Source organism: Gymnoscopelus braueri, assembly GCF_963280865.1.
Source record: "Gymnoscopelus braueri genome assembly, chromosome: 3".
Classification (NCBI taxonomy): domain Eukaryota; kingdom Metazoa; phylum Chordata; class Actinopteri; order Myctophiformes; family Myctophidae; genus Gymnoscopelus; species Gymnoscopelus braueri.
Genome location: NC_137612.1, coordinates 50,380,374 through 50,391,700, shown reverse-complemented (window position 1 = coordinate 50,391,700; position 11,327 = coordinate 50,380,374). Strand labels below are relative to the sequence as shown.

The window sequence follows — 11,327 nt, the reverse complement described above, 5'->3', positions numbered from 1 at the left end:
TTGACATGACAATGGTTGAGAAACACTGGTTTAAACAACATTAGGAAACAAGCCCAAAATAAGCAACTAGTGCCAACTACACTTTAGAAACAAACCCCCAAAACCACCACTACCAGTATTTTACAAGCAACTTTACAGAAAAACAAGCCCAAGGTAGCTTATAGTAAGCGGGCATGGCAACACTGCCCCTGCTGTGTATTTGTGGATAGTGATTGGACGATACGGCCCCACGTCCCGCCTTCTTTTCCAAACGCAGGGGTTTCATTGGCTGAGCAGCGTTAGCAATGTCAAACAGGAAACTGGTACTGCGGTCAAATGTTTCCCCCGGAAGATCGTTTCGTGTCCACCGATCTCTTCCGGAAAAAATTGGATATGAATAGTAGATGAATAAATAAAATAAACACACCACCACATTTTTGCTTGATATAAATGTGTCACATTGTGTAGTGAATATATGTCACAATAAATGCACAAAGTACGGTAAATGTCTACGTTTCTCGGCAGACCGGAGAAATGTAGATTTAAAAAAAAGGGGAAGTAAACACGTCATGAGAGAGCGGTCCGTCCGCCAGAATAACGGCGTTGCCATGTCGGCTTATTATAAGCAACTTTTGGCTTGTTTTTCTGTAAAGTTGCTTGTAAATAATATTGGTAGTTGCGGGCTTGCGGCTGCGGGTTGCGGTTTTTTGGGCATGTTTCTAAAGTGTAGTCGCTTATTTGGGCTTGTTTCTAAATGTAGTTGCTTTAATTGGGCTTGTTTCCAATGGTTAATTTTTTTTTATTACGGTTGATGAAACCAGTGGTTCTCAAATATTTTCATGTCAGGGACCCCCAAATTAATGTATTTGTCCGCGGACCCCCATCTGAAAATATTTTGTTCCAGGGACTCCCATACCAGATTTGTGTATTGTGTTGTTAGAATCATGCTTAAAAAATATTCCGCATTTTGCCCATTTTTTCAAGATTTAAAAAACTAAATGCAGATCTATGAGCTTGTAGATCTACTATTTTCAAATAGCTTTCATGCTTGTTTCTCTCACAAAATCTGGCAACGGCGAGAGCGGTTCGTCCGCCAGAAGGAGAAGAATGCTGTGAGGTTCCTTGAGAGAGTAACATACACGCTTCACTCTCAACTTAAACACTAAACGCCTTTTTAAATGCATCAACAAAACGAAGGATCCCCGATAAAGAAATAGTTGGGAAGTTTTCGATCTTTTTAAAAAACATGAGTCGGGAGAAGAAAGACGCGTTCAACGAGAAGTTGGAGGCTTCTCTCGACTGCAAGAGTGTGAACACGGTGATCCTCGGACGCGAGAGCTACAGCGTGATCGCGGCGTCGCTCGCTCGGCTGCAGGACAGCGAGGAGGAGAAGCCCCAATCCAAGCAGGATATCAGCTACCTGAGGAGGTGATCTAACCATTATTTCAGTTGTTGTAACGTTTCATATTGATCGCGCTTCAAGCTGATCGGCAGGGCAGGTAACAAACAGGCAGTGGGAGGAAGAAGTGCTCATTTTGTACTTAAAAAGTAGCAATACCACAAGGTAGAAATACTCTGTTGCAAGTGAAAGTGCCGGTATTCGAAATTTACTTGAAGGTAGGGTAAGTGATATTTTTCGGATTTTTTTTTTTATTGTTTTGTTAAAAAAGGTTAAAGTACTATATTCTGATAGTAAGCATTGCTACAGAGCGTTTGTTCGGTCACAGGGGTCTCTCCAGCTCTTAAGTAAAGAGACATTTTCAGGTAGGTGACAACATTTAAGCCAATCAGGAGAGAGCACTAAAAATGCATTTTCTGTTTAATAAAGAGCTGGAGAGACATGGGAGACTCCTTTTACTGAACAAACACTCTATAGCAACGAGTACTATCAGAATATATAGAGCTGTTTTGCAATTATTTGAATAATTGCAAATCACTTACCTAGCCATGGTTCACATGACGCTTGTATGACAGTCATGTTTCAGGGCTAATCACTTACCCTACCTGTTGAGTAAAAGTACAAAGTATTGGCATCAAAATATACTTAAGTACTAAAAGTAAAAGTACTCATTATGCACAATGCCATTATGTCCCATTTCACAAGTTATCATTTGTATAAAATCCTTTGAAAATAGCAGATCTACAAGCTCACAATGCGTTGCTGAGCTTGTTGATCGGCTATTTTCAAATAGCCAAAGTATGTATAGGTCTGAAGTGGTTAATGTATGTTTAAAAAATAATAATAATCGAAATCTACAAAGGAACTAGTAACTAAGGGTTTCAGATAATTGTAGTGGAGTAGAAGTAAAAGTACTGAAATTGGGAAATACTCCACTAAAGTCAAAATTGTACTTAAGTGCAGTACTTGAGTATATGTACTTAGTTACTTTCCTCCACTGGTAACAGGCAACGTCAAGAGAGCTAGCTCGGCGTGCGCGAAATGTTACATTGGTGTCAGAAGTGGGATTCAAAAGTTCAAAAGTGCACTGTCTCCTTATAATAGGATTTCTTGTACATGGCCATTACACTATTACACTTTTATATACACTTTTATAAACCATGAACAAATTAATAACTTATAATAACGTATCCCATTGTAATAACTAACTAAATATTCCTTTTAATCAGCTGTATGCTAACGCTGACATTGAAAATGACAATGATGTTTGACTCTGAACAAATGATCCATCTTTTTGTGCTTGCTTAGAGTATAATACCCTGATCTTGTCTTGTCTTATGTGTTGTGTTTTGGTGTGGTTGATATTTAGTTCTTCAGTTTATTTCTAATTGTTTTTTATTGTATGTTTACAGTATATTGTACAGCTGTCTTTATGCTGTGTCTCAAGGTGTTATTCTTAACCCTTTAAGACCGGGAAGGCATCTTTGTCATTTTAGATTTATTTGGCTATTTAAAAATAGCAGATATACAAGCTCATAGCACGGCACCGAGTGCCGCGCTATGAGATTGTAGATCTGCTATTTTTAGAAAAGAAATCGTGAAAATTTGTGCAAATCTTTAAATACATAACTCAACTCTTTGCTTCTGGGGGTCCCTGGAACAACATATTTTGAGATGGGGGTCCGCGGCCAAATACATATAATTTCGGGGGTCCTTGACATGAAAAAAGTTTGAGAACCACTGATATTATAGCAACATAAGTTTTTTCAAGACATTTGTAGAATCCCCCAGAAGTAAAGATTTGAGTTAAAAATGTTGGCTTAAAAAAATATATATTCAAAGATTTGCACAAACTTTCACGATCTACAAGCTCACATGATATATGAAATATATCATATGAAATAGCAGATCTACAAGCTCATAGGGCGGCACTCGGTGCCGCGCGCGCTATGAGCTTGTATATCTGCTATTTTTGAATAGCCCAAAGAAATCAAAAAATGACACACAGATGCGTACCCGGTTTGAATGGGTTAATAAAGAATTTCAATATCTATATATAGGTACAAACTAATCGATGTGGATGGCGTGAAGAAGATTGTCAGGAGAGGGCTGGACACTCAGCTCGTGGTCAAGGAAGACCTGTTCGACGTGATCCATGAAGTCCACCTCAGGATGGGACACGGGGGGCGCGTCGTGATGATGAAGGACTTGCGTCGGTCGTTCTACAACGTCACGCAGGAGAGCATCAACATCTACCTGGCACTGTGTGACGAATGCCACCAAAGAAAGGTGAGGAAAGTTGTCGAATGTTGACCCCCCCCCTCTCTCTCTCTCACACATTTCCTGACCTCCTGGGAAATATCTGCATTTGTTTTGTCAAATCTTTCTACCAGAATTAAGGAGGACACCCAGTTCGGAGCCAGCGTTGGGGAGGGTCTCGCAGCAGACGCGTGCTCCAAATAACTCCACACTTTGCACAAATATTGCTCGGTATTCTCGCTATAATATGAGCTGCTTTTCCGCACCGTTACTGTACTTGCACGATGTACAGTTTGTGTAAAACTCCATTATTGCTCAAGCGTTTTGGCCACTAGGTGGCCCTAGCGCCGGAAGTGGTCTGACGCAATATACGTCACCATTTTGGAGAACAGATCTACAAGCTAACAACGCGGCGCGACTCGGCGCGTTGTTAGCTTGTAAATCTGTTCTTTTCCCTCACGCTTCCAACGGCCCCTCCCCTTCTTAGTAATTTGATCTTACTGCTGAGCACTGTACCCGCAGTCACTGGACACAGACAGACACAACGTTGTTCCCTAACAGCAACACAACAACACGGCCGGACGCTTACGGACTTTCAAATCAATGGCAGTTTATGGTCTAATGTGCAATGCCAAGAAACATTGCGTGCCTTGAGCAGCTGCAGCTGTGTATCTGTGTGTGTGTGCACATCTCTGTTTGGTGAGAATTCGCGTGCAAACACTTATTTGGTGCGTTCTAAGTGACACACACACACACACAGACACACACACACACACACACACACACACACACACACACACACACACACACACACACACACACACACACACACACACAGAGAGAGAGATGCAACGGTGAAGTAATCAACACTACGCAGCACAGTTTCTTGCAAGTAAAGACAGTTAGGCATCCAAATGAAATTATTACCTGTTTGGGGACAGCCTGAGCCCATTCACCTCACCTATAATTCAGGGCTCCAGTATATACTGTAGAGTATGCAGCCGCAATAGGCAAGCTGTCATAACAACTTTAGACTGTATCAGCTATATGGATAATCGGACTGATTATTAATTATAAGGAGGCGACATCATTTGTTGCAGGCTATAGTGCGTACCAATATATATTTATATAAACCTGAAGGGGGCGTCAACACGTGTCATTTGGTAGCGCAGACATCTCAAATCAAATAAAATCAAATCAAAGTTTATTTATATAGCACATTTCACATGACAGAATCAAACAAAGTGCTGTACAGGTAAAACACGCAACAGAGAGCAAACAATGCAAAGTAAACAGACGTAGCATACAAAAATTAAGTGCAAATAAAAACAAAACAAACATTAGCACCAGGCAATGGAGAGACAGGGATACATCAGATGGCACTGTAGGCCAGGGAGAAGAAATTAGTCTTTAGTTGAGATTTAAAGGTAGCTAGCGACTGGGCCGCTTTGATATGTAAGGGCAGAATATTCCAGAGCCTGGGGGCAGCCACTGCAAAGGCCCGGTCACCCCTTTTTTTTTTCGTGGGTGTTGCCGGCACCTCCAGCGGAGGTGGGGTATAAACAGGTTAACCTAACATTGACCCCCACCAGTATGTCTGCAGCTACTATGCCACGGCCCCTGTGGTGACGACACGTTGGCAAGCACTATAGGACTACCTGATGTAATGCCAGCTAGCCGTTAGCTCAATCGTCTCCTCATAGTCATATAAATACATGACCAATGTAGGTGGCTGGCTCGGGTAATCGCAACAGTGGGCCCCAGACAACATGGCCCACCATTTCTTTTACATTTGTTTATTTTTGCTTTTACATTTAATTTCATATGCACATTTCCTTTACGGGCTATATATATCCCCCCCCCCTTAATTACAGTACATTTAAGGCCCATTTCCACACATCTTCCTATATTAAAATTGAGAGGATCGGCAGGCGGCCGAACCACATCGTCAAGCTCATGTCACCATGATCAGCCATAACCATATAAGGACTTCCCAATGCAGCTACGGCCAAATATGGACTGTGTTGTCTAATCTCAACGTGTCATGGCATCAGGCCCTAAGAAATTAGTCAGTATATATGGCCATAAACAGGACAACGACTGACAGATACAGAGATCTCCATATACAGTATGCCCAAAAGGGACAAGGACTGACAGATAGAAATCTCCATTTATGGCCATATCAGTAAGATTTATTGGAGAAGCATAAGTACAAAATGTAATTTTCACTGTGGAATAGTCTGTGCACTATACAAAATATACTTGTGCTCAGGATCTATCTTTAGGCTATTTACCGCAACTACACACTGTCTGCAGTAAGGTTTTACTTCATCATAACACACACATACATGCTGAACGTGCTTTGTATAAAAGTCACTGCATGGTTCTCAAAGTCTGGTCTGATCATCCCCCAAGGGTCCTTGGAGGGGGGGTTCCAGGGGCTAAATGATTGATAGTTAGGAACCAAATGTTCCCCCATACAGGTCTGTAACTCAGAGAGTGTACGCATGGAACCAAATGGACCCATAACCGGTCCATTTAAAGATTGTTATAAAAAAATTGTGAAGCAAGCCCAAATAAGCAACTACACTTTACATTGCAACCCGCAACTACTAATATTTACAAGCAACTTAAGCTTAAAGTCGCTTATAATAAGCGGACATGGCAACACTGTTTGATAAACACTGGTGTAAAACATTTAACAACCCTTTTCCAGATTAATAAAGCCATGCTACCAAAGAGGGAGACGCCGGCACAGACAACACAGCCACCAGACAAGATGATCAAGAGAGAGACACTGCAGGACTCAGGAGGCGAGCCCGTTGAAGGTGGGTTCAGACAACACGAACATTCTAAATGGGTCCATATTTATTTTTCAATACTTTACTTCTCTCGTTTGTTTTCACGTGTGGAGATTCCCGCGTCCACGGGAATCTCCACACGTGCTTCAGACGTGCCTCCTAGAATAGGCTTGGCTCGGATCTGAAACCATTTGATTTGGCGTTAGGGATCTGTTGTGACCGCATGCCCTTGCTGACATCGACCCCGAGTAGGGTTTGAACTCACGACCTTCCGAATGAAAGGCTGTAACCGCTACTTTACGCTACTCTATGCCAGGCAAATGTTGTACTTCTTATGCTACTACAATTATTTGACAGCTTTACTACTAGTTGCTTTTCTTTTCTAGATTATATTATGAAACCACATTTCATATTTCAGCTATTTGAAAAGGATAGCTGATACAACATACAACTTGCAGATCTGCTATTTAAATAAAAAGGTTTAACACATTTTTACTGTACTTTATATTTTTTTGCAGTGGTGGAGTCTTCTTCCACCACTGCAGCCAGGGTGATCGCGGTTAACTCAGAAACACAGGACGTTGAAGGAGGTGATCCACCTGTTGAAGATGATGAGTTCAGAGAACCTGAAGATCCAACCTACTCACCATTTCCAAATCACGAGGTGAAATATTGAACCTCTTCTTATTGTATTGTATTCAGCTTAAATGCATTGGATTACCAACATGTGTTTTTATTACTTGGGCAGACTGAAGAAATCATCTTTGAAGACAATTGCACAACTCCCAGGACAGACACGGACACAATAAGACTTCTGATGAAAATAGAAAAACTGCAAGCAGAACTCCGATATGAACGCAGATGTAGAATGTTGGCTGAGAGAGAACTGAGGGAGCTGAAAGGTGGGTTGATTATTGATTGAATAATATCACTTATTAATATATCATCACTGTCGGGTGTAAAACCTGTATCTCCAAAATGGTTATTTTTCAAGAAATGTGTTCGATTGGATCCAATGTAGTTATTATTTACGGTTGCCACAAGTTCGTGTTAATACTTTTCATTGGTTAAATATTTATAAAACCCACTGTCACCTTCAAGAGTTTTCTAAAATAGAGAAAATAGCCGATCTACAGGTCTCCAACACATCGCATTGCGATGTGTTGTGAGCGTGTAGATTGGAACTCTTCACTACTTTTGGGGGTCACTGTTGTACCACAAACTAGGCCATTATGATATTCTTTCAAATTTAAAACGTTGAAATATGGAGATACAAGGTTTCACCCAACAGCGACAATATTTAATCACATTATACAAGAACAAAACTATCACGTGATTTTGATTCTTGAATGATTGTTGTTATGGGTTTTGAATGTATCACATTCTGAGACTGAGTCATAACTCATAACAAATTATTTCAAAACATAGAAAATGTGTTCTCTTCTTCGACAGTGGCTGAGGCATTCTTATTGCTGCAGCAGTACTGTAGCCAAAATGTATGTGAGGATGCATTTGCACAACCTGGTTATGCAAAGTAGCCATTTGGGTACTTGCCGTGGTGTGTGTGTGTGTGTGTGTGTGTGTGTGTGTGTGTGTGTGTGTGTGTGTGTGTGTGTGTGTGTGTGTGTGTGTGTGTGTGTGTGTGTGTGTGTGTGTGTGTGTGTGTGTGTGTGTGTGTGTGTGTGTGTGTGTGTGTGTGTGTGTGTGTGTGTGTGTGTGTGTGTGTGTGTGTGTATATATACGGTATATATATGTATATCTTTATCTTTTTTTGTACATATTTTTTCAGAGATGAATGCCCTGATGATGCAGATGAGACACACCGCACATCAACTTTGTGTTGCCATGGACCATGTCCGACATGGAAGTGATGCGGAAGTTCCAACACAGAGCAATGACGAGTCCATCTCATTTATTACTGAAAATGAGACCGGAATGCAGGAAACAAGATTATCGAATCATATATCAGAGGTCAGTGTACATATGCAGTGTTTCTCAGAACTGATCTTGGACTAGGCTACTTGTCACATGACAAAATGTATGTAACCTGAGCACCGGCTTCGAATGCTATCAATGCATTGAATAGGACATTATCACGTTTTATCAGACTATTGAATGGGCGAGTAGGCGACATACTGAGACTGCGTGCCTCCGTCATGGTCTGAAACCAAAACATAACTTTTTACGTCATCTCCGTTGGTAGGTCAGTATGTCCTGATAACACCCAATGAATGGTCTGTAAATCACGGGTAGGTCAGTAGGTCGCCTACTTCGCCCATTCAATGGTCTGATAAAACGTGATAATGTCCCATTCAATGCATTGATAGCATCCGCATGGGGTGCACCGAGAGGCTGACTGTTCTCAGATCAGATCAGACCTGTTTGAAAAATGTTCAGGAGATGGGAATGATATGATCCTAGATTTCACCCAGTACTAAACCACTGAAAAGGGAATTTCATATTGTCACTGTCGGGCAGAAACCTCATATCTCCAAAGTGGCCAATCTGAAAATAGCCAATCTGCAAGTTCACAGCGTGCCGCAAGATGCGCTGTGAGCTTGTAGATTGGCTATTTACACTATTTTAAAATGTTTTTAAAATAATAATAAAAAAGGAACGGTTTTGGACTTCGTTGCTTACGGGTTTCCACCTGTAAGCAACAACATTTAGCCAGACTATTTCAAATGTATATGCATTACATTTGTAATGGCTTTGAAGGGCATTTTCGATACATATTTGCCTTAATGAAACGTAAATGTTTGTCTTTTCATTCCCAGGATGATGATGAGAACTATCTGTATCTCGCAGAGGGTCTCAGAGTCCCACGGATTCTCTATGAGCGAATCTCACAGATCACAGAGTACAAAAAGTATGTTTCGGCGCTGCTGATGATACTGTTTGAAAGAGAAATCCTGGCCACCCATTCTCTAGGCGGTCGGAGCAATGTCACACCGGAAGATTCCCACAAGGCTCAACTCCCACCTGACACCATGAAAAGTATTATAGGTAATAATAATTATAACAACAATCAATTGATAATGCACTTGACTTTTGGACAAATCTCAAAATGCTACAATAAATATTTGCATAAAAACCATCACACCATTGTAAAAAGGTCTAAGAAAGCGGGGCATAAAGACTAGAAGGGGGGGTCATTTTATGACTGAAGTGTACTGTATTTACTCAATTCCTCTCAGTGTCTGGCAATTCTGTTATGTATTTGAAAATGGAAAAACCATGATTAATCTTTTGACTGTGCTCCTTCATCCTCCCCCCAGATCATGTGGCGATGAAGTTTGGTGTGGATATCAGCCAAATCAAACTTGCAATCCGGACAAAACTGAGTAATGAGGATAAATTATTAAAGAAACGACAGGTAAAGCAAACAGATGTTTGACCAAAAGCCTTCCTGAAGATTTACATTCCATTGATTCAGTGATTGTATATACTGTAATTGGTACCATCTGCTGGTTATTTTTTTTGTGCCAGTATTGTATATGGCAGGTAGCTACTGTATGCTTGGTAACCTGTGTTTTTATATGAATTATTTTGTACATTTGATATTGGAATGTGAATTTACTCGGTAAAAAAAGATGATTCTTTGTATCTTTTACAGCTTTAACTTTTGTCTTATTGCGTGTTTAAGTGTTGTCCTCAACATGTTTGCTTCAATTGATGAAAAAGTAGATTTGCTGGGTTAGGACGCTGAAGTCATGGTATTGAAAAAATAATTAAGTAATTTGATTCTTGATAATATTTAAGTCTATAACTAATGATTGGGCAGTAGAAAATATAATATCCATTCAAATTGATGTAACATATAACCTGTAATTCACAGCCACTTGTTTGTTCACACACTAAGTGCTACTGTACTTAAAATAAATCTGTACTGGATATTCCACTTTCATACAATGTGTGAGGGTTCTGTGTTTTTTCAATACATTTTTTCATTTTTTTAAACATTTTTTTTCCAAATAAATCATAAAAAATTTATGAAAATAATTGAAAAGCATTAATAAATAAAAAAAGAAAGAACGTTAAATATGACCCCAAACATGTTTGAAAGTCAAATATCCCTGTGAAGGTAGGGTACGTGATATTGTTTGGTTAAAACAAAAAAACATTGAAAAGGGTAAAGCTCTATATTGTGATAGTAATCATTGCTATAGTAGAGAATGTTTGTTCAGTAACAGGGGTCTCCCTGTCTCTCCAGCTCTTAAGTAAATAGAAAATAAATGTTCTGGTGGGTTGCCAATTTCAGCCAATCAGGAGAAAGTACCCATTTATCAGCTTCAATTTTAACTTCCACGCAAGGCCCTCGTCTTCTCTGCAGCCGAATACTGTGCCCCAACACCAGGTGTAGGAGTCCACATGATGGACTCTGCTGAAACGCCTGCGTACTGGAGTCGGTCGAATGTGGCGAGCCTGAGCATACTGCAGAACACGTAATCACCACGGGTCCCATGTACAGACCACCTTCAGAGGCCGGCCTCTTCCAAGTGGGACCAGAGACAAGGGCATTTGACGATGATACGCGAAAGAAGAAGAATTTTAAAGTGTTCCAGTTCCAATTTTGTCTGCTCATTTCTTAGTGTCATCACTTCTCCTGATTGGATAAAATTGATATCCTGGCCTGAAAATGTATTTTCGGTTTACTAGAGAACTGGAGAGACGGGGAGACCCCTGTTACTGAACAAACACTCTATAGCAATGTATATTAATGTGTTTTAACCAAAGAAAATCACTTACTGCGCCTTTTTAAAGCCTTTGTGTTGTTCCAAATTATGTAGTAAGATGAACTTATGCATCTACAATATCTGTCAGGCTGTCAAAACTACTGTTTGTTTGCTGTGTTGTTGCCTTAAGAACCAATAAACTGTTCTGCTGTG

General features: G+C 40.3%; 1 protein-coding gene across 2 annotated transcripts; it reads left to right on the top strand.

Annotated features, from left to right (window-relative positions):
• The first annotated feature begins 1,065 nt into the window (after window positions 1-1,065).
• Window positions 1,066-11,327, top strand: LOC308083123 (uncharacterized protein). 2 transcript variants are annotated; one of them, XM_080425275.1, is made up of 8 exons: window positions 1,066-1,407; window positions 3,439-3,667; window positions 6,354-6,465; window positions 6,984-7,102; window positions 7,187-7,340; window positions 8,228-8,409; window positions 9,216-9,444; window positions 9,717-11,327. In XM_080425275.1, the coding sequence occupies exons 1-8, from the start codon at window positions 1,226-1,228 to the stop codon at window positions 9,833-9,835; spliced, it is 1,326 nt and encodes a 441-aa protein (XP_080281401.1). In that variant the 5' UTR covers window positions 1,066-1,225; the 3' UTR covers window positions 9,836-11,327. The 2 variants fall into 2 exon arrangements, with proteins under 2 accessions (XP_080281401.1, XP_080281400.1); XM_080425274.1 differs by having other exon boundaries at window positions 6,957-7,102.